General features: G+C 40.5%; 1 protein-coding gene across 1 annotated transcript in view; it reads right to left on the reverse strand.

Annotated features, from left to right (window-relative positions):
- Positions 1-24361, reverse strand: part of LOC119891659 (protein Niban 2-like) — a 53883-nt gene that overhangs the window by 2659 nt on the left and 26863 nt on the right. The window contains exons 6-13 of the mRNA XM_038703451.1: positions 16578-16693; positions 12776-12880; positions 9854-10016; positions 7243-7430; positions 6812-6967; positions 2331-2444; positions 1493-1600; positions 1146-1257 (exon numbers count right to left, since the gene is read on the reverse strand). Of these exons, the coding sequence (XP_038559379.1) occupies positions 1146-1257; positions 1493-1600; positions 2331-2444; positions 6812-6967; positions 7243-7430; positions 9854-10016; positions 12776-12880; positions 16578-16693 (1062 nt within the window). The remainder of the gene's footprint in view (positions 1-1145; positions 1258-1492; positions 1601-2330; positions 2445-6811; positions 6968-7242; positions 7431-9853; positions 10017-12775; positions 12881-16577; positions 16694-24361) is intronic.

A 24361-nucleotide genomic window follows, 5' to 3' on the forward strand; every position in this document is an offset into this window, starting at 1 on the left:
ACTAAACTCGAGGCTAGTTCACATTAGTCTTGTTGGCCTTGTTGTGTGAACATTATATCGTCGCCTGCAGGAAAGGGGAGAAGACTGCAAGCAATCCTTCGGCACCTCCGTTTGAGGAGAGACCAAAGAGGTGAGTGGTAGTTTGCTTCCTTTGTGGCCGTCTGTCTCAAAAGTTGAGCTGTCACGGCCGATTTACAATTGTATCCTTATTTCAGTGCATTTCTCCGTGCATTTGTTTGTTTCCAGTTTACACAGCAACCACAGGAACTTCCAGTAAATGGTCTGAAAGTCCAAACCATCCATGGTTCAGTTTAATCTGGACAGAGACCAAATTTCGTGTGTTTGATCCAGGGGAGGTTTCACACAAAGTAGGTGTGAAAGCCCTTTAAGTGGTTCTCAGATGTTAGTTGTTGTCTAGTCAAAGATTTCAACTATTGCTCTATAACTACTGCAACAATGTAACAACAAATATATTCAAATATATTTTCTTGAAAACTCAAACATACGTACCTTTTGTGTGCAGCATTTCTGAGTGCTTGTTCTATTTAGACTACAATTACAACCAGATTATATAGTTATTTTCAGGAGGCACACTAACAATTACATTACTGGGAACAAGTGGACAAAGAAGCAAATAATGCACATTATAGAGGTCTTTAATAGCCATTATATCAACGATCAGGTTCTAACAGCGTCATCACTTTCTGTGTAGACTCTGTGATACCTACTAAGGCTCTTAAAGTTTATCCTATCCTATAAGATAAGCCTTGGGTGTTCGCTCAGGATGAAACTTTTAGAAGGGAAACCCTGCCCTGATACAACCGGCAGGGAACCTTTGTGAGTAGAAACCGTGTTGAGGCTGCTGACAGTATCAGTTGAATCAATAACACACACTGCCAACAAGCTTTTGTTTTCTGAAAATATTTCTCATGTCATCCCGAGATAGAGATAACAAAATAACAAAAGGTAACCAAGCTCTGCTTCCGTAGTTTTGTATGTTTGTTATGTTTAAGACTAGCAAGTTTTTGTTTAGTGTATGTGGGCCGATATCTACTTTGGAAAAGATTTTAAAAAGTTAAGATAAAAAGAGAAATGTTTTGTGAGTGTAAAAACAAACAGGAAGAGTAACACTGCAGAAGACTGACCCATTGTGATGTCCTTCATGACCGAGTGCAGCACCACCTCCTCAAAGATGTTCTCCACCAGGATGAAGGAGGAAAAGTCCTCAAAGATTAGCTCCTGGAAGCGTGGCAGCTCCTGCGTTCACAGTCAAAACCGTTCAACTGCTGAAGCTAACATTTATTTATTTTTGTCTAAATATTCTCATTTCAGGATGTGACTTGGCTCAAAAGTATTATTCTTATTATTACTATCACGCTATGTTGTGTCTTCTTCATCTGGAACTAGATGACACTGCACAACACAATACATAAACCGCATTGCCAGTAAATGACAGTCCAGGTTGTTGGTGAAAAAATGCTTCGAGACTCACTGAGGCACAGGACGGGCTCAGCTGCTTCAGCATGTAAGGGATGAAGATCTGGAGGAGAGCCTCACGGAAGAATCGCTTCCTCACTGTGCTGCTGTCATAATCAAATTTCTGACAACAAACAAAAGAACAAAAAGAAAAAGCATTAATACCACCGTAGGACTTTAGAGATTAAATTTTTCCTCAGTGAACTGCTTCCTTTCAAAACTAAATTTAAAAGGCAACATGTCCTCTCACGATACAACTGTTGACACCAGAGAGTTGACATCATCAGTAGTGAAAAGTCAATTACTCCGGTACCGTATTTAAGCACAATTTTGAGATACTTGAGTATTTTCATTTAATGCATCTTTTTACTTCTACTCCACTACATTTCAGACATTCAGATTCATCTTACATTAAAAAAAACAAACACAAAAAATGTTTCATATAAAATACATAAAAAATTTATTTAATTAGTGTTTTTTCCCCCCTTCTTTCTCACCACAACTATCATTTTTGCAAAAATGTCAACCATGTGTACTTTTACTTTTAACACCCAAAGTACATTTAGCTGATAATACTTCTATACTTTTACTCAAGTAGGATTCTGAATGCAGGACCTTTACTTGTACTGGAGTATGTTTATATTGTAGTGTTGGAACTTTTTCCACTGCAAAGTATATAAAAAAATGAGATAAAACTGCCTCTTTCACTTTTCTTTATATACCAGACACAATGGTGTCCTCTATAGTGAGCAGTATACACACCATTTTCTTTGTTCCAAGGGTAAATATAGTGCACTATATAGACACAGCCACAGTCTATATCTAATAGCATCTTCCGTGTGTGTGTGTTTCACCTTAATGACTCTGTCCTGGCAGCGCTGGATGGCCTTACAGAGCTCCTCTGTACCCTGAGACTCCAGACTCTGGTGAAGCATCTGCTCAAATGTATACACTGCATCGTCCATTTGCTGTGGACAAGCACCCATTCAGAGAGAGAGGCCAATGTGTTATTATAGGGACAGCGTTAAAATATGACTATGTTTTACCATATTTTGGCATTGATAAGTAATAGAAAAAAAGTAATAAATGGCAAGAATATGTTTTTGGTAGTATGTTCTAAAAGGTTTGCAAGCAATATCATTTGCAGTCCAAACTTTGTAACATATGGAAATGGTGACTAACTGATGTATGTAAAAATGTCTGGTGAAATCTACATGTATTCAAAGGTTAAAATATAATAATAATGCACTGCCCCCTGCTGTATCTGTCCAATGATGTACCTGAACACACACATATTTAAACTTCACACCGTTAGAGGGCGGTGCAGCAGCACAAGCTGAACCTCGACCAATCCCTCCACAAACTCTGAGCAAAAGGAAGGGACAGTATATCTGTCCCACAACAGATGGGGGAACATGTTCAACCAAGGGCAACGAATGAATTCAAAATAATCCACCAAGCTTTTGCAGCATTATAAGGCTTAATTCAGTAGTTAGTAACTCAGTGATTCCCTGTGGCAGCAAAACTCAAATACTGACCTCTTCGTCAGCTAGATTTGATCCACTCACTGGTCAACCTATAGCCATCTGCTACTGCAGAAAAACTAAACATATCAAGTATTTTGTAGGTAACATCTTATATCTATATCTTCAACCAAGTCCAATTAAGCCCCATCCCCTTTAGTTTCTGTTAGCCCTGTAAAAGCTTTCTATTTTGCATGTACAGCACATTTGCAGTTTACAATGGTTTGCCATCACAATTCTTAGTAAAGCTGACAAAAGCAGCCTTTCAATTTTAGCCAGCGACTGCTGCGAAACGTGCAAATTGGCCTTATCCATCCAATATCCATTTTGTTGCCATGTACATGACATTATGCTAACTCTAACTAAGGCTACACTAACAGGTCCTAAGTAAAAGTTCAACTTACACACCAGTTTAACATCCATATTTAGATTACTAAAATACTATGGTTAAGTATTAAGAATATGTCATGTTATACATCATAGGTTACTTGAACAAACAATGCATTTCATTTTTACATGAGGAAAGGATGGACAAACTGAGTTTAGCAAACTAATCTGTGGATCTATGGATAATTCTTTTTTATTTATATTTATTTATTTTATTTTTTGTTTAATTAATAGCTCATAAAAATAGAACATTTACAAAGTGATAACAGAATATATTAAGGCAGGCCAAAAATCTAAAATGCTTATCATGGGTCTCCCCCAGTTGCGATTTGAAAAATCTAACAATAATAAAGTTAATAAAAATGTACTTGTATTCAAAAATGTAAAGAGTTATTACTTTCAAACATAAAAACACAGCTAAGAAAAGTCATAAGAACACAAGAGTCACAAAAATCACAAGAGAATAAACAAATGACTCCAATATAAAAGTGTTCAACACTGACCGGGACTGCCCTGGGAGCTGTTTAACATTGTTCCACAATATGGATCCTATGTATTTTACAGGAAATTGAAGGTGACCAGACTGTCGTTCTGGTCATAGTGAACATCGGAATTGAACTGAACACATTTCCAGCATTCAATCTAATCAGACAAATTCACAAATGTATTGATGTCAAATACAGATAAAGTGTTCAGTTAACGAAACAAGGTAGATGGCTGCCTAATGCTAGGAAATGTTCAGTTCATTCATGAGTAAATGAGACATGGGCCAATTTTGTACATTGAGTACTTTTATTGATTATAAATTATTAACTCAGCGGACATTTTAATCCAAAGTGATTTAAAATTTCTATATACAATGGGGAGAACAAGTATTTGATACACTGCTGATTTTGCAGGTTTTCCTACTTACAAAGCATGTTGAGGTCTGTAATTTGTATCATAGGTACACTTCAACTGTGAGACGGAATCTAAAACAAAATTCCACCTACGAACCAATCAAATACTTCCCACTGTATGTCAGAGGTTGCGCGCCTCTGGAGCAACTTGGTGGTAAGTATCTTTCTCAGGGACACTTTGGTGTATGTGTCACAGTGGTAATCTAACCCAGGTCTCCCACAACCAGTTTTAGTGTGGCATTAATACTTTTACTTGAGTAAAAGATCATTCCTGATATAAACTAACCAAGAAAATCTTTATACGTTAGCATAAATATATACACAAGTTAATAATACAATATACTTTACTGCTACATATTGCATGGTCTCAGAGAGTCCATAATAAGAGTTGCACCATCCCATTCACTGTGTATATACACTGCTCAAAAAAATAAAAGGAACACTTAAACAACACAATGTAACTCCAAGTCAGTCACACTCCTGTGAAATCAAACTGTCCACTTAGGAAGCAACACTCAGAGGAAGGCATTGATGCTATGGACCGGCCCGCCCGTTCCCCAGACCTGAATCCAATTGAGCACATCTGGGACATCATGTCTCGCTCCATCCACCAACGCCACGTTGCACCACAGACTGCCACACACACTACTGAGCCTAATTTTGACTTGTTTTAAGGACGTTACATCAAAGTTGGATCGGCCTGTAGTGTGGTTTTCCACCTTGATTTTGAGTGTGACTCCAAATCCAGACCTCCATGTGTTGATAAATTTGATTTCCATTGATAATTTTTGTGTGATGTTGTTGTCAGCACATTCAACTATGTAAAGAAAGAGAGTATTTAATGAGATTATTTCATTCATTCTGATCTAGGATTTATTTTATTGTTCCCTTTATTTTTTGAGATATATATATATATATATATATATATATATATATATATATATATATATATATATATATATATATATATATATCCTCTACAACTGCTCCTCTTTTTTCCACCATTGTTTGCAAACCAATAAATCACATTCAACAGTCAGAGAGCCACACGGGTCTCACCAATGTTGGCATGAGATCGTATGTCGTCATTAAATGTATTGCTCGGAAACAGCAGCCAGCGTGCAACTATGCGTTACCAGCGAACAGCTGATGGAGTTACGCTATATACTGGGTCTGGAGTTGTTTTAAGTTCAGTCAGGAAGTTTTTACACAAAGCCGAAGTCTGTCTCCTCATCTCAAAAACAAACTGGGCCAGCTGATTACAGGAGGTAATAAAGCTTGTTAAAAATCATGTTCCTCCAAAACTCAGGTGGTCCCAAACGTGAGTGCTGCAGCTGATCTCTTGCGATTTTATGAATGTGTTTCTTTCTCTGTGCTGGAGTTCTTTTAAAGTGGTGGTATTATGCTCATTTTCAGGTTCAAAATCCTATTTAGGGGTTGTACCAGAACAGGTTTACATGGTTTCATTTTCAGAAAACACAATAAAAAAATAATCTGCATGCTCCATACTGCACATTGCTGCAGCTCCTCTTTTCACCCTGTGTTGAAGGCTTCTTTTTAGCTATGAAGTGATACATATTGTCTCTAAATGATCTTTGTTGGGAGTTGCACATGCACAGTTCCTAGTTAAGGACTACTAGCCAATCAGAAGCAGAGAAGGGCGGGACAGTGAGACGCCGGTAAACAGCTTCAGTTCAGCTGTACATGTTGCCGACCAGCTTGGCAACATGGACTGTAGCAAGAGTTTCAGAGTGGTGAGTTATTAATCTGTAACAAAAGTATCTTTCATCCATAAAGTTTTAACTGAGCTCTGTCTCTACATCACAGTAACAACTTCCTGTCCACTGACTGCCTGGAGGGGAGCTAGTGTTTGGAAGGGAGAGGAGAGCTGTGTGCTGCAGCTCATTGTGTTTCCACCGCTGTTTTTGAGGGCGTGTCGGACTAGCCGCTCAGCGAGCATTATGAGTCGCATTTAGCCTTCTTCCCTGTGTCGTCATAAGGATGAAAGGGAAGTAAAGGCTGGACTACAAACGAGCTGTGTTCAAGCGGTTCAGAGCAGAGTTTTCTGTGGGAGATGGGAACTCCCTTTGGGCTGGACTTTGGGCTTTTTCACTTTGCAAACCTGTTACATGCACAAAAAAGATATAACTCAATAAAGGAGAGGAGAAAAGCCAAAAAGCACAATACCACCTCTTTAACAACTTGCTGGCTTTATCCAGTTTGTTATTAAATTTGTAACAAACTTTATCGTGTTTTCTTCATTATTTTTCACACACACGAAAAAGAAAAAATCTATTTTCAGTGGTCAAGCAAAGCCTGTAGTTTTTCATTATATTCTAGTCAAATCTGATGTTCAAATATCCTACATTTTGTTCATGGATCGTGGTAACTGATGATGGAAACGCACACAACAATGGGCTGAAGGAACCTTTTAGTACCTTGAAAAGTAGATCCTAGGACCAAAAGTCCCGGGTGCTTTTGGTGGAACACGTGGCTATAGCAAGTACTTGCAGTACTGGAGCTTACCTCTCTCATGAGGATCTGGGCCCTTTGGACAAACACGGACGGGCTACAGACGTCAAACCTCTGCTGCAGACCCTCCAGACTCAGCTGCTCCACCTTCTCATAGCAGCTCTGCATCTTTATTGGATGGAAGGCCAGCATAGAGATCTTCTCCATGTGCTGAAGAGGAGAAGGGAAGGACGGGGGGAGAATTGTACGAAACGTGTATATAACGTTTTTATATATAATATTTATTGTATTTTCACTTTTGTTTCACAAACCATACTGGATAATTTACCGGTTTGGATTTCATAGTTACATGGACTTCAAATTACAGTGTGTAATATTATTCTCTCTTGAAAGGTGTGATCACCTTCATATGAATCATGTTGCCATCACAGCAAGGACAGCCCACACTAGGAGCTTATGCTTAATCTCCTCCTCAACCTCCTCACCTGTGCCACGGCCTCTTTGGTTCCCTCATTGACGGTGTTCTTACTCATGTCCACCAGCTCCCTGAAGAACACATTGCGGACCTCAGAGAAGCCTCGGCTGGTGGGCTCCATCAAGGCGTCAAGAATGGAGCCGATGTAAGGCTGGATACTTACCATCAGCAGCTTCTCAGCCTTGGGGAGAACAACCGCTGTGGGGGGACGAGGTACACAAGAGAGGGGCTAAACATGTAAGGTCATAGTTTCAGAGCAAATTGAGCAGATGAAAGCAGTTTGAGAGTCAACACTAACATTAGGTGGAGACTTCCAGAGAAATAATCTACTAGGAAAAGGGTAATGTATTCTTTCAAATATTTTCTAAAAATATATTACCCCAGCCCCAACAAAGCTGTCGTTCTGTGAGAAACACTGAGCCTCGTTGGATTTTGTTTGTACAAAAAGCTCTGTCCAGTAGCTTAACCAGGAGTATGGTTTTATTTTGAGATTTGTTTGGATGAGAGTGAAAGAAGGTCCTGTCACCTGCTACAAGTTACAAGTTAAAAAGTTATTTACCGTGAAACTTCAATTAAAAGCCTTGTCCCAATTACAAGCCTGTCCCTTGTACTGGCCTGGTGTCGGTACACGTTTTAAAAAATAAAGTCTCAATCTGAAGCCTGGTCTAGCTTTCTCGAAGTTCTTTGGATGCTTGAGCTGGTTCTAAGCTGCTTAGATTGTGCATACAAATATAAAATGTTTAAACTTTTGGCAATATGGACATGCTACACATCATTAGATCGGTTAGATTCTCCACAGTCGTTTAGTTCATTTTATGAGGACAATGAGCACCAAAATATTATTCATTCAGATTTACCAGCATGGAAAAATGAATTAAAGGCCTTTTGGATGTCTGTCATAAATATAGGCAGGGTTAGTTAAGTGAGTTTTTTTATTATGAACGACTGAATAGACACCAGACCTTTGTGTATGCTGTCAATTATAGTTCTTACAAAAGACATAAAAATAGAATCGGCTGATGATATCATCTCTAAACTAAAGAAAGTCACTTTTGAAAAAAGAAAAAGCACATGCAGTAGCAAATTACCATTAAAAGGTCATAAGCTTCACTGGCTGCCAGATAAGTCCCAGATCAAATATAAAATCCACCTACTGACGTACAAATCTCGCCATGGACTTGCACCTCAGTACCTCACAGATCTACTCAATCCCTAAACTCAGTCACAGCCCCTGCTTGCTGTCCCTAATCCCAGGCTCAGGACATTTGGTTACAGAGCTTTCTGTGTCGGAGCACCATCACTCTGGAACAAGCTTCCTCTTGCCATCCGCTCTGCCTCCTCTATAATAACCTTTAAAACCCATCTTAAAACACACCTCTTCACTGAGGGCTATGGGCTTTAGTCTCCCCTGGCCTCACCCCCCCCCCCTTTTTTGGTTTGTTAAGCGTCCTTGGGTTTGTGAAAGGCACTATATAAATCAAAGTTATTATTATTATTATTAGCAGCAATAAAATATATATGCAAGTTGTAATTGCAGTCACGTTACCTGCGTAACATGTTTTCATTCATAACCGCAGCAGGTCTAGACCATACTCTCAATTTCCACCATGAGCAAGCACTAGGCGACACAGGCAAGGAAGAACTCCCTTTTAAGAGGCAGAAACCTCGAGTAGAACCTTGATGTTTCTTAATTGCATCCACATTTCCCTCACTTGCACCTTTCCTTGCGTCTTTCCATGCATCCTGGGTGGGCGGGACTAAGACGCAATGAAAAGACGCATGTGGGGAGAGAAAGAATGAGGAAATATGTTTTTTCGACACATGAGAGTCATGTGAAGCGACGAACGTTTCTGATGACGGTGGCAGCTGATATTTGGTGACATTTGCTAGAATTTGCAGTGGTGATTAAAATGATTAGCTAATACTCTCTGATGCAGAAATGTCAGAAGTCATGGATATTTTAGCAAGATTACTTATATTTACAGGAAAATATCATTATGCATCAGTATTTGTAGTTCTTCATGAAAGGATTATCAAAATGGAGTTTGAAGAGTGCCACTGGAATATATATTTAATAATATTCAATAATATCATGCATTTAAAGAAGCAATAGCAAGTTGGCTAATTCATTTTGCATTTAAACACCACATTAATAAATGCAACATAAAAAGCTAATTATTAAAATTATAATATTTAATATTTAAATGAAAATGGAACTCCAAAACTAGGCTTTAAAACCTGTACCTTTTATTTAATTACAGATTTCATCAGTGCATTTGTCTCCTGCTTTAACATAAACTGTTTATTTTGTTATCGTTTTAATCTGGCAATTTAAGGACATACAAGCGCTTAAAAATTAAAGCTAGTCCTACACATTAAGCACAGACAGGAGCTCTGTCTGGCCAGTTGTTTAGCTCTGAACCCTTTTACAACTCCTGTCAGCACATAACAGCATGCCAGTCAGAGCCTATAATTAGTCCGTATTCACTTTCGTGGCTCACTCCAGACATTTCATTTAGCAGTAAAGAATAATTTAACAATTCAGACCATGCATACAAGTTAAAAAAGAAGGTATAAAAAAAAAAAAAGATCAGTAGATCAAAATGCCTTCTCTCACTAACCTCTGATCTTGTTGGTGACATGCTCCTTGGAGGTGATGATCTGGTCCATATCTGTTCGTATGGAGGCCTCCAGAGAGGAGTGGGTCGCCGCACACTTCTGCAAGACCATCTCATACTGGGCCTGACACTGGCCATGCACCAGGCTGTATACGGCGTCACAAATCTAGTTACACAGGAAACTTAAAATTTAAAAGGCAGACTCTCCTGTTCGTTTCAGTTGCTCAGTTTAAGTGAACCACATATACACCCCTGCTGTACTTGGCATTTTGGTTTTGAGTGGGACATACTAGCCTCATCCTCCTGGCTGTCTCTGCAGTTTACAACAGCGATAGAAGGGATTTTTGATTGGGTGAAATTAACTGGGTGTTAACACGAGTAAGATACTTTTTAAAATTAAAAATACAGTACTTATGACAGAAATACACTCATCAACTTCAGAAAAGGCAGTGCAGGGATCAGACAGTGCAGCAGAACTGGGACGATCACTGGTCATGGCATCTCACGTCTTGACAACCAGACCAGCTGTAACAAACGTCACCGCAGGTCGTGTGATCGAACCAGGAAGAGAGGAAACCGAGCTGGGATAAGAGCTAAGCTAACCCTGATTGGACCTAAAGCTGTTCCATTTCCCAGCCTGCTCCCGGCCAATGCCCAGTTGCAAGAAAATAAAATGGATGAAATAAGACTCAGGCTAACTCAGCAATGGGAAATCAGACTGCTGTGCCCTCATCTTTACAGAGACCTGGCTGCACCACAACATCCTGGATCAAGCTATTACACTCAACGGGTGGAGTGTGTTCTGTGCTGACAGGACACAAGACTCCGGTAAGACCAGAGAAAGAGCTTGGTGCTCAAACGCGGAGTGGACAGGACAGTTTACAGGAACTGTTTGAGGTCATCAGCAGTCACATAACAAAACAACCGGACAGTGTTTTCATTGTTGCTGGTGATTTTAATCAGACTTCAGAATCATTTCATCCTAAATTCCACCAGTACGCCCACATTCTCACCAGGGGAGGCAATCTCCTGGACCATGTTTACATGAATATTCCTGGCAGCTACAAAACCCTCCCCCGCCCCCGTTTTTGGTCTATCAGACCATCAGAGCAAATAGCTGCTTTTTGGTGAGATGACTGTCGCTCTTACCCCCATTTTAATGAAGAGTTTATAGAAACTGGTTCTCCAGCACAAAAAGAAGAACATCCCAGCCAGACTGAACCCTCACCAGTTTGCTTTCAGAACCAACAGATTCACAGATGATGCCATCTCCACTAGTTGTTGACCGATATGGGTTTTCAACAGCTGATGCCGATATTTAGAAAGCAGGGTGGCTGATGGCTGATATATAATGCCGATCTCAAAACAAAGTCATTTATAATTCCATTATTCGATGTACAATCTAATATACAGTACATAGTTATAACAGCCAGTAAAGTGTTGATTTAGAAGTTTTATTAATGAATGAAACAGAACAACAAATATACTGCTGTATATTTCAGAATGGGACTGGTGTTTAAGGGAGAGTGGGGTACAGTTTGTCAGAAGTGATGCCATTGAACTGCAACAGTATAACAATATATATTTAACGCTAGCCAATAATGGTTTTAGATTAGATCTTCTGTCATGCCCATAATCTCCAAATGCCAGATATCAGCAAGATTAATTGGCCTATCACTAATCTCCACTGCCCTCCACTCAGCCCTCACACAATGAAAATCAACACCTACATCAGAATGCTGTTTGTGGATTTCAGCTCAGCACTCAACACAATCTCCCACATTAAACTGATCAACAAAGACAGAACTTTGGGATAAAATACAACAGTCTGCAACTGGATATTGGACTTCCTCCCAAACAAAGGATTGGCGCACACACCTCCTCCACTCTAGTGTTCAATCAACACCGGAGCCCGCCAAGAGACAAAGAAACAGACATCAGTTTTAGGTTCCTGGGAATCAGCATCACAGAGAACCTGACATGGTCATCTCACATCTCCACGCTGGTGAAGAAAGCTCAGAAACTTAAGGCCAAATTCCCACGCCAAGTTCTTGTCAACTCTTACAGAGGAGCAATAGAAAGCATCCTGACTGGAAACATCACTAACATGGGATGTGCACGGCCCAGGATCGGAGGGCTCTGCAGCGGGGGATTAAAACCGCTCAGAAGATCATTGGTACCCATCTCCTGAGCATCAGTGATATCAGTGAAGTGCCTTCAGAGCCCAAAGGATACTAAAGGACAGTACCCACAGAAATACACAAGTGTCTGCTATGATACCAGACTGCAGAGCAGCTCCTTCCCCCATCTGCCTTAATTTCTGCAGACTTGCCGAAAACTGCATGCACGTTGCGGTTCCTTGCAGGTCAATTCCACATACCGTTTGAAAACCATTTTAATATTCTTTGGGTGGTTCATCAATGGTAATAAATGATCCGAAAGTCCTGCAGAGTTCACACACAACCCTGCACAATACTGTCGCAGCTGGTGCTCTGTCTCTCCCCCCCACACACGCGCACACACACACAGAGACGACCCCTACCTTAATTACCATTTTGGATTTATTCTCACACACACACACACACACACACACACACACACACACACTTTAGAAAGATTTATTGAAAGCTTCTTTCTTTTCACATGTTTATTTACAAAATTATATATTGATATTTTAAGATAATTTAAAGACTCGACTGTGAGATTGGGTGTCAGGCTCCTCCTACCGAATAATCGAATCTTCGACTAATCGGGGTCAACCCTAAACATTTTATAATTTCTGTATTAATGTTTGCTTTTTGTGAGTAGCATAAAGGGAACTACAACTTGTACAACCCTGTGTTGTAAAATGACAAATCTACCTTGTAACCTTACATATTTTTATTTATTTCTCAAAAGTGGAATGTGTGTGGTGTAGTATCTTACCAACATCCAGTTCCTCTGCCTCTCGTGTAGTTTGCCTTTCAAGCGGGGGGAGATGAGCTCCCTCAGCTCAGGGAGTAGGCCCTCCATCACCAGGTTGGACAGGATCTACAAAGAAAACAAGACACACACACTCAAGGGAATACAATCACAAACATCTCCACATACAAGCGTTTAAATACATTGGTATAACTAGACTGTATCCAGTAGCTCGAGCACTATGGTTCAGCACACCTTCAGTAAGATGTATTTTTAATTCAGACAATCACACTTAGACAAATTCTCATCCATCTCAGACTACTCCATTAATTGGAATAAATCCTTTGTTTTACCTGTGATGTGTGATTTCCAGAGTATGGCTAAAATACACGCTTTTAATTAAATCAGTAGAGGATGACATCATGCAATGGACAATATTGCCCATATCACTCATGGGAAGAATCGCCACCACAAAAATTATGGTCCTACCTAAAATCAACTACAGTTTTTAGGGGTGGGGGAAAAAGAATCGATAAAGCATAGTATCGCGAGATTTTCCGTAGCAATATTGTATCGATACACGGAGGTCAAGTATCGATCTTTTATTATATAAATTGTACGTGAGAATTTTACTTTTTGGTACTATAATAATAAAATCAATTGCTTTATCAGTCCACGAGAAAAAGAGTTTTCCTTTGGGGACACAATTTGAAGTTGGAAAAAAGATAATAAATTGCAATATATCGCAATTTGTTTGAAAACAGGTTGTGGTGGGAATCATGAGAGGCCCCACGATAGGATATTCTCATGATTGTGATTTTAATGTTACCCACCCAACCCTATGCTGTCTGGTTTAAGTCACTGGACTCAAACCTCTCTAAATTTTTGTGGAAAAATAAACCCCTTCGAATCAGTTTAAAAACTCTGCAAAAACCAAAAGATTGTGGTGGTTTAGAACTGCCAAATTTCGCTAATTACTTCCTGTCCAACAGACTACAATATATCTAAAAATTTATGAATCACAGCCCACTGGACCACTCATGGACGGACATAAACATTCTGCAAGGAAATACAAATTTCCGATATGCCATTCATCAGCTCCAGTATCAAACATCATACCTGCTTTAAAAGCATTAACATAAGCACTTCCCTGACAGCCTAGTGGGAATTTCTCAAAATATCTAGGTCATCAACTATCCCATGCAGACTTACTCCAATCTGGAACAATCCTGATATCCCCAAAATTATCAAAGATAAACATGTTAACAGATGGTTCAGTCTCTTTCCTATTCTTAAAGTGGGAGACAGATCTATTCATTAGTCCAGACCAAAACCTCTGGATACAAATATGTTTAAATCCCAATCTACAACTCCTACAGTATAAAACTCTCCATAGAACACACTATACAGGACAGGAACGTACAGAATGGGCCTTAGGCAAACATCTGCCTTAACTGCTCAGGTAACATCTCTGATAGTTACATGTATGCTATGTGGCAATGTCCAAAAGTTCTGGCAGAAGATATGTGAAGACCTATCGATATGGCTAAGGTACACAAATTGACAAAATTCCAGTCTCTCTGGTCCCCCCTGATCAACTCTATCACTTAGTGAATAGCCTCTTGGGGCTGAGGGGCTGTTGCTGCTGTCGTGGGGTGGCTGCTGTCCCTTTCCTTTGAGGGGAGGCTGGTGTGTATGTGTGTGGTGCTCCCCAGCACGACTCTCTGTTGTTCTCCCCTGGGGCAGACCATGGCTGTCCCCGGGATGTGTGGTCTCCGGTCCTTTTCGCTTTCGGAGGTGCCCTGGCTACTGGGGTTCTTGCCTGCCTGTTGCTGGGATCTGTGCAGTGCTGTTGTGGCATCCCACGCTCACTAAAAACTACATTCTGTGACAGGCTTATGCACACACACACACACACACACAAATTTAGGTTGTCCATGGTTGTCACAGGTATGTGAACTATTCTTTATGCTTTTCATTAAGTAATTTATTTAAATGTATTATTATTATTCTTCTAGTTCTCATGGCTGTGCTGTGTTGTTCATTTATTTTGTTTCACCGTTTCTGCTTTTCATTCTCCCTCAGTTGTTTTCTTATGTCACCTGTTTATTGCTGTTCTTTAGCTGGCTGTGTCTTTTAGTTTTTTTTTAATGTTTGTGTGTTCCCCCCGCCACAAGCTCAAACCTTTGACAAAAAAAAAAAAATTGGATTAGACCAGGAATATTGCAAAACAGTGAACCTCTTTAAAATATATGGTGTGGTGAGTGATAGCAGAGATGGGGACTCGAGTTTGAGACTCAGACTCAAGTATGACTTAAGTCGCACAGACAGTGACTTCAGAATTGACTTGAGACTCATCCTCATTAGACTTGAGACTTGACTCGGACTCGAGGTGCGGGACTCGTGAACAAGGTTTATTTTCAGGAAACCTCTGGTGAGCTTGTTGTTATTCCCCTCCCTGCGTTACCTAGAACCTGCCTACGCAACACGTAGTGGCCACACGTGAGAGAGGACAACAAACAGCGGCAGCTGCTGTTCCATCCATCATAAACTTTGGCTTTAAAACTTCATACAACAAGGCCCAAACAAAGAAGCGCTGAACGCAAAATAGGTTAGTAACCTGAGGTTAGTAAACATGTTTAGTTCAGCATTGGCCATCTAACTTTAGCTTGCTTCTTGCTTTAGCTACTCCGACTGTCGTTTGTTATTAAAAGATGAATAAGCGTTTGTTTGCCAAACTTGTGGTAGTCGATTAACGTAATCATTTACGTCCCGCTGACTGCCATCATGTTAATTATTAACATTGGCTGCAAACAGATTACAGATTTATTGTTGATCATGTAACGTTACAGTTTTATTTAGTTGCCGTTAAACTGGTTTGAGAGTCTGCGGGATGTGTTGACTTACAGCAGTTTATAAGCAGTCATAAATTGCGTTGCCGTGGCTCAGCAGGTAGAGCGAGTTAATCGGAAGGTCGGCGGTTCAATCCCTTGCTCCCCCAGTTGCGTGTCGAAGTGTCCTTGGGCAAGATACTGAACCCCGATTTGCTCCTGGCGGCTGTTCCGCCAGTGTATGAGTGAGTGTGAATGTTGGTTTCCTTCTGAGCAATTAGGCTCAGTGTATAAATGTGTATGACTGGTGAATGCAGATGTAGTGTAAAAGCGCTTTGAGTGGTCGAAAAGACTAGAAAGGTGCTATACAGGAGCATTTACATTGCACATTACACATTACTCTGTGAAACACAGAGTTACAGAATTCCAGCTATGCAGCACCCTGGATTGAACACAGCAGCTGACACAACATTCAATATAACCACGAGTGAAATCTTTAAAAATCTTCTACTGCAGTATATAAGATTTCATGTCACGATAGCTAGATAAATTACCAGACAGGAATAAGATAAGGTATATTAAAAATACTATAATATTTTGAAAACAATAGCTCAATAGCAAAGTATATTTATATAATAAGGGGGGTATAGGCAGTTTAGAAAACAATTCTAAAACTAGACCTGCAAGAAGTTATTAACGGGTCTCGCCCCCAGCGCAAGCCACACCCTGCGCAATGCAAGTCGCAGGTAAAGAACAACAGAGGCTGGAGAACATTTAGTTTGTCCAGTCTATGTGTGGGAAACACTGGTTTCACCAAGTTTACATACACACAAATCAGTTTAGTGAGAGAAATCAAATTGAGGAATTTCAAAAATGTATTTACATGCGCTGATATAACCTGACCTGTTTACAGGAAGCATGCAGTCAGATTTCTGATTTACACGCTACAATATGGAATATATCATTCCTACTTGTGTTACTACTGCCATGCTTACCTGTGATGGTACACCACACATCATCTCCCAAGTGCCATACTGCCCTTGGGCTTGGCGGTAGAGTCGTACTGCATCAGTGAAGGCTGGTGTTTGGACTTTGTTCTCCTCTGACAAACCTGGGATGGGAATATTAGTAGCTGTAAGCAGTTAGCAAATAAGCACATTTTCCATTTGGCAGAAAGTTGGTCACTAAAATATACGCTCACTGGCCACTTGATTAGGTAAACCTGTTCAATTGCTTGTTAACACATATAGCTAGTCAGCTAATCATATGGCAGCAACTCAATGCATTTATGCGTGTAGACGTGGTCAAGACAACTTGTTGAAGTTTAAAAGGAGGACAAAAAGGAGATTTAAGTGACTCTGAACGTGGCATGGTTGTTGGTGTCAGACGGGTTGGTATTTCAGAAACTGCTGATCTACTGGGATTTTCACACACAACCATCTCTAGAGTTTACAGAGAATGGTCTGAAAAAGAGTATCCAGTGAGCAGCAGTTGTGTGGATGAAAATGCCTTGTTGATGTTAGAGGTCAGAAGAGAATGGGCAGACAAAGATATACAGAATACCAATGCACAACACGTCGTACCTCGAAGAAGATGGGCTTCAGCAGAAGAAGACCACACCGGGTGCCACCCCTGTCTGCTAAAAACAGGAAACTGAGGGTACAATTTGCATAGGCTTGCCAAAATTGAACTACAGAAGATCGATAAAATGTTGCCTGGTCTGATGAGTCTTGATTTCAGATGCGACTTTCAGATGGTAGGGTCAGAATTTGGCGTAAACAACATGAAAGCATGGATCCATCCCGCTTGTATCAATGGTTCAGGCTGGTGGTGGTGGAGAAATGGTGTGGGGATATTTTCTTGGCACACTTTGGTCTCTTAGTTCCAGTTGAGAATCGTTTAAATGCGACAGCCTAGCCGAGTATTGTTGCTGACCATGTCCATCCATGACATGGGGCGGCTGTGGCTCAGGAGATAGAGCGGGTTGGCCGTTAATCGGAAGGTCGGCGGTTCAATCCCTGGCTCCCCCTGGTTGTGTGTCGAAGTGTCCTTGGGCAAGATACTGAACCCCGATTTGCCCCAGTGTATGAATGAGTGTGAATGCTAGTTTCCGTTTGAGCACTTAGGCTCAGTGTATGAATGTGTATGACTGGTGAATGCAGATGTAGTGTAAAAGCGCTTTGAGTGGTCGAAAAGACTAGTACGGAGCATTTACATTTACATTACATCCCTTTATGACCACAGTGTACCCATCTTCTTATGGCTACTTCCAGCAGGATAATGCAAAGCTGGAAGTAGCTCAATCACAAAGCTCAAATCATCTCAAACTGGTTTCTTGAACATAGTAATGACTTTACTGTACTCCAATGGCCTCCACAGTCACCAGATCTCAATCCAGTAGAGCACCTTTGGGATGTGGTGGAGCGGGAGATTTGCATCATGGATGTGCAGTCGACAAATCTGCAGCAACTGCGTGATGCTATCATGTCAATATTGACCAAAGTCTCTGAGGAATGTTTCCAACATCTTGTTGAAAATATGCCACAAAGAATTAAGGCATTTCTGAAATCAAAAGGTGGTCCAACCCGGTACTAGTAAGGTACACCTAATAAAGTGACCAGTGAGTGTAAATGCTCCACTATGTTCACCACCTAGGCGTAGTTTTTAATTTTGTATGTCTGCTCTATGGTGCAGGGGAAGTAGTTTACAGTGGATTCATCAGATCTTTTTCACTGAAGCAAGTTGCTGGAAATGAGGTTGATGAGAGTGCTGAAACCAAACAAAAGCAGTAAATCAGTCGGTCATATAACCAAAGTTAAATGAGGTTAAAAAGCTCTGTAAACCTGAGAGGAAATGCATAGTTATATTCTGTGGATTCATCCCAAAAGGACTCATTATATAATACAAGATTTCACATTCCTCGAGGCACAGGCCGAGGAGGTGGAGTTGCAGCTATCTTCGACTCTAGCCTACTAATCAGCTCTAAACCTAAACTAAACTATAACTCATTTGAAAGCCTTGTTCTTAGTCTTTCACGCCCAAGTTGGAAATCACTGCACCTGGTCCGTACTCTGAATTCTTATCTGAATTTGCAGAATTTTTGTCAACTTTAGTCCTTAAAATCCCCTACAATAATAACTTTGTCCGTTTTAATATTCATGTGGACGTTGAGAATGACAGCTTTAGTACTGCGTTTATCTCTCTGTTAGATTCCATTGGCTTCTCTCAGAGTGTTCATAAACCGACTCACTGTTTTAACCACACCCTCGACCTTGTTTTGTTATACGGTATTGAAATTGAACATTTAATAGTATTCCCACAGAATCCCTCTTTATACAACCACTGTTTGATAACTTTTGAGTTTGTATTGCTGAACTTCATGCCATTGGGCACAAATTTCTATACAAGATGTCTGTCTGATTTAAGGATGCGATTCCATCAGCTCTAAATTCATTATCAAGTCACAAAGTAACGGAGGACTCCTATGCTAATTTCAGTCCCTCCCAAATCGATCATCTTGTTGATAGTGCTGCAGGCTTGCTCCGAATGACACTCGACTCTGTAGCCCCTCTAAAAGAGAAAATACTAAAACAAAGACGGTTAGCTCCATGGTACTGAAACTTGCAAATTAAAGCAAATATCGCGGAAACTTGAGAGGAATTGGCGTTCCACCAAACTGGAAAATTCTCGTTTAATTTGGCAAGATAGTCTTAAAACTTATAGGAAGGCCCTCCGTAATGCCAGAGCAGCGTACTACTCGTCATTAATAGAGGAAAATAGGAACAACCCCAGGTTTCTTTTCAGCACTGTAGCCAGGCTGACAGAGAGTCACAGCTCTATTGAGCCAAGTATTCCCATAGCTCTCAGTAGTTACGACTTCATGAGCTTCTTTAATGATAAAATTCTAACTATTAGAAACAAAATTCACCAAGACCTGCCCTCAACTGGCACCAACTTATCTCCAAACTCAGGAATCTTAGAAACAACTGTAAAGCCAGATATATGTACTGTTTTGCTTCCCTCAATCTTTACCAACTAACTTCAATAATTTCTTCATCTAAATCATCAACCTGCCTCTTAGACAAGGGGTCCAAGAGGTCTAAGTTTTACCCTTAGTCAGCACCTATACTAGATATGATCAATCTATCTTTATCAACAGGCTATGTACCACAGTACTTTAAAGTAGCTGTAATAAAACCTCTTCTGAAAAAGCCCAAACTTGATCCGGATGTTTTAGCCGACTATAGACCTATATCTAACCTTCCATTTCTCTCTAAGGTTCTGGAGAAAGCAGTCGCCAAACAGCTGTGTGACTTTCTACAGAGCAATAGTTTATTTGAGGATTTTCAGTGAGCATTTAGAGATTATAGCACAGAGACAGCACTGGTGAAAATTAATAATGACCTAATTGCATCAGACAAAAGACTTGTCTCTGTACTGGGCTTCTGGATCTTAGCGCTGCTTTTGATACCAGTGACCATCAGATCCTATTGAAAAGACTGGAACATTTCATTGGCATTAAAGGAACCGCTCTAAGCAGGTTTAAGTCCTATTTATCAGATCAATTTCAGTTTGTACATGTTAACGAGTCCTTCATGCACCCCAAAGTTAGTCATGGAGTTCCACAAGGATCTGTGCTCGGACCAATCCTCTTCACTTTATATGCTTCCTTTAGGCAATATTATCAGGAAACATTCCATACTTTCACTGTTATGCAGATTATACTCAGTTATATCTATCGATCAAGCCAGATGAAACACATCAGTTAGCTAAACTTCAAATATGCCTTCAAGATTTTAAAACCTGGATGACCTGTAATTTTCTAATGTTAAACTCAGATAAAACTGACGTTATTGTTCTGGGGCCTAAGCACCTCCGTGACGCATTATCTAAAGATATAGTTTCCCTTGATGGCATCGCCCTGGCCTTCAGCACCACTGTGAGGAATCTTGGAGTTATCTTTGATCAGGACATGTCGTCTCACACAAAGCAAATTTCAAGGACTGCCTTTTTTCACCTTCGTAATATTGCAAAAATCAGAAACATCCTGTCTAAAAATGATGCAGAAAAACTAGTCATGCATTTGTTACTTCTAGGCTGGATTACTGCAGTTTCCTATTATCAGGCTGCTCGAAAAAGTCCATTAAAGCCCCCCTCCAATGTATTTTGACACTTCTATGATCTTTCATATTTGCTTACAATGTTGATTACCCACATAGTTCGCCAAATATTTTTTGACAAATAGCTTAATTTTGTGCTTAATGCTGCAAAAGTTTCTTAGTTATTAAAATGGGGTGGTGACGTATGACTATAGTAATTCCATAAGTCGTACGTCATTCTCCAAGCTTGCGCAGGTGCACCGTCATGCCTCGTTAAGTCAGAGCATCAAACCGATAAACATCGTTGTGAGCTAGCTAACCAATTATCAGACATTTACTTAATGTCTCTCTGTGTCTGATTGTTGGTTTGTCTTTCTAGTTTAGTTAGCCAAGTTAACTAAGTTGAAGTTAGCCAGGTGTAGTTAGCTAGCATAGTTATTGCAGAAAGGTAGCTAACAGAGGGTCTTCATTTTATTTTTTTAGTTTCCTCCTCTTGGTTTAGTGTGTTCATTTTCATTATGTCAATGCGTGCGGTGTTAGATGACAGAAAACACGTCGCACTTGCACCTGCCACCGTCTTATATACAGTCTGCAACATGCATTTTACTGACGGCCGTTTTACCAATGCATCAGCAGAGGCACCCCCCACCCCCCCACGGTAAAGTAAGCGCACCATAAAACGTAGTGGGAGTCATCATGTGCAGTGCGTGACAGGACAATCGACTGTATGATTGACACGGCACAGCTGACACGCGCACATTAGTTTCTGTCATGGGTACTACACCTGCCAGACAGTAAAGTGTACTAAACTTTACAGTGTAGTGAGAACATTAACCAAAAACTGCAGTTAAAACTGGCTGGAGGGGGGCTTTAAGACTCTTCAGCTGATCCAGAATGCTGCAGCACGTGTTCTGACAGGAACCAGGAAGAGAGATCATATTTCTCCTGTTTTAGCTTCTTTGCATTGGCTTCCAGAATAGAATTTAAAATCATTCTTCTTACCTACAAAGCTCTTAATGGTCAGGCACCATCTTATCTTAAAGAGCTCATAGTATCTTACTACCCCACCAGAGCACTGCGCTCCCAGAATGCAGGGTTACTTGTGGTTCCTAGAGTCTCCAAAAGTAGACTAGGAGCCAGAGTGTTCAGCTATCAAGCTCCTCTCCTGTGGAACCAGGTTCCAGTTTGGGTTCAGGAGGCAGACACCATCTCCACATTTAAGAGTAGGCTTACGACTTTCCTCTTTGATAAAGCTTATAGTTAGGGATGAACCATCCCTTAGTTATGCTGCTATAGGCCTAGACTGCCGGGGGATTTCCTATGATGCACTGAGCTCCTCTCTCCTCTACTTTCTCTCCCTCTGTATGCAACCTTATCCCATTAAAGCATGTTACTAACACAACTTCTCCCCTTTCCCGTAGTCTTGTGCTTTCTCGTCCCTCTCCTCTCTCCTCCTATCACTTCCTGCAGGTGTTTCTGGCTCTGGAGCTGTGGGGTCTGGATCTGTGGTTGCGGGTCACCTGCTGCCCCCGTGTTCCTGCTCGACACCCTCTGCTACAATTTGTTACTAGTCTTATTATTATTTTTATAATAATCATTAACACTACTATAAATATCAATACCATTTTTCATTCAGTCTATAGCAACCTCTCTCTCTCTCACAAATGCTACACAATCATTCATATTTTAACATACCTTGATTTGTAATTGTGCATTATGAGCTACATACCACATCTACTCCGTTCTCATAAACTAGATTTCTTTGTTGTAGCCTAATGTCTGTTACTGTAGCAACTATTACTATGAAACTAAGCAGACTTCACACTTTGAGCTTGAGTACCACATTCTGCAACTGGATATTTGGACTTCCTCACAAACAGACCCCAGACAGTTTGGATTGGCGTACACACCTTCTCCACTCTAATGCTCAACACCGGAGCCCCCCCAAGGCTGTGTGCTCAGGCCCCACCAACGACTGCATCCACGACATGGAGGCGACACCACCATCATTGGCTGGATTTCAAACAATAATGAGACTTCCTATCAGCTTTGTTATATTCAACTTCAGGCCCATCTCTAAACAGTCTTTCTTATCTAAAGTCCTGGAGAAAGTAGTTTTTACCCAGCTGCAAAAATTTTTAATTAATAATAATGTTTAGGAAAAGTTCCAGTCTGGCTTCAAACCCCGTCACAGCACAGATTCTGCACTTAAGAGTTTTTAATGACTTGATTTTAACTGTTGACTCAGGAGTCTCCACCATCCCAGTGCTCTTAGACTCCACTGCTGCCTTTGACACTCAATCCTCTTGTTACGGTTGGAAAACTGTGTGGGAATCAAAAGGTACTGCCCCTGGCCTCCATTTTTGAGAGGTATGAAGTCTCTTTCTACTGTTTTGCAGATGATGTTCAAATTTACAGTATTTGCCCCTGAATATTAAAACAAAGGGCTCACTGCAGCCTCTGCTTGACCGTATGAAGGACATCTAAAAACATGGATGAACGTAAACTTCCTCAACCTAAACGGAGACAAGACAGCGGTCATAGTGTTTGGACATCCTGAACTGCTTGATGGGGATTCTCTCGGTCCATTGACTTCAAATAAATCGCTCAACTGTAAGGAGTCTTGGTGTTGTATTGGATAGTGCGTTTAAATTTGATAAACAGATTGCCTCCACTGTTAGATCCTGCTTTTTCCAGTTGAGCCAAGGTAAAGGCCTATCTCCATCCTAAAGATTTGGAGAGGGTGATTAATGCCTTCTTAACTTCCCACCTTGACTATTGTATCTCCTTATATGTGGGCTTAGACAAGTCATCTATTCAGCGCCTGGAGTGAGTCCAAAATTCTGCTGCCTGCCTCCTGACAGGAAAGAAGACACCCATGTTGCGCTCACTCCACTGGCTTCCTGTTCATTACAGGATTGATTTTAAAATCTTACTTTTAACTTTTAAATGCCTTAATGGATTGGCTCCATTGTACTTAACAGAGCTTCATGTTTACACTCCAGCTAGAGCGGGGAGATCTGCCAGTCTCCTCCTCCTGGATGTACCCAGAAGCAGACTTAAAACCAGAGGCGATTGAGCCTTTAGTGTAGCTGCCCCTAACCTGCGGAATAACCTGCCAGTCCATATCAGAACTGCCTCAACTCTAGAAGATTTTAAATCACTGTTAAAAACACATCTCATTTCTTTGGCATTTCCTTCGAGTTAAGTCAGTTATTATTCCTGGCGATTTAAATATCACTATATATCGTATACTGTATGTTATAATGTTTTATTGCTGTACTTTTACTGTGTAAGTATTGTCTTATTGTTGTATTTTAAACTGTGAAGTGTGCCATGTCAATATCAATTTTATTTATAAAGACAGGGCCTCTAAACTATTCTGCATAACTTTAAGCTGTCTGGCTTCCAAAAGAAAATAAAAATCTGATCAAAACCACAACAGCACTTTGTAAATCCTAATTTTGGGTTTGTTTGAAATCCTCTCATACCAAGCCCCCACCAGGTGTCAGTCTCTTCTTAACAGCACACAAAATTGCATAGTCTTATATATACACACACACACACACACACACACACACACACACATATCACTCCTTCTAGATTAGAGTTAATTTCCTATCACAGACCTGCGATTTCTTTCCATACCATTACCAATATCATAGTTGCCATGTGCAAAT

Source organism: Micropterus salmoides, unplaced genomic scaffold (genome assembly GCF_014851395.1).
Source record: "Micropterus salmoides isolate LMB-PRFRI ecotype aquatic unplaced genomic scaffold, ASM1485139v1 Ms_hic_scaffold_7, whole genome shotgun sequence".
Taxonomy (NCBI): domain Eukaryota; kingdom Metazoa; phylum Chordata; class Actinopteri; order Centrarchiformes; family Centrarchidae; genus Micropterus; species Micropterus salmoides.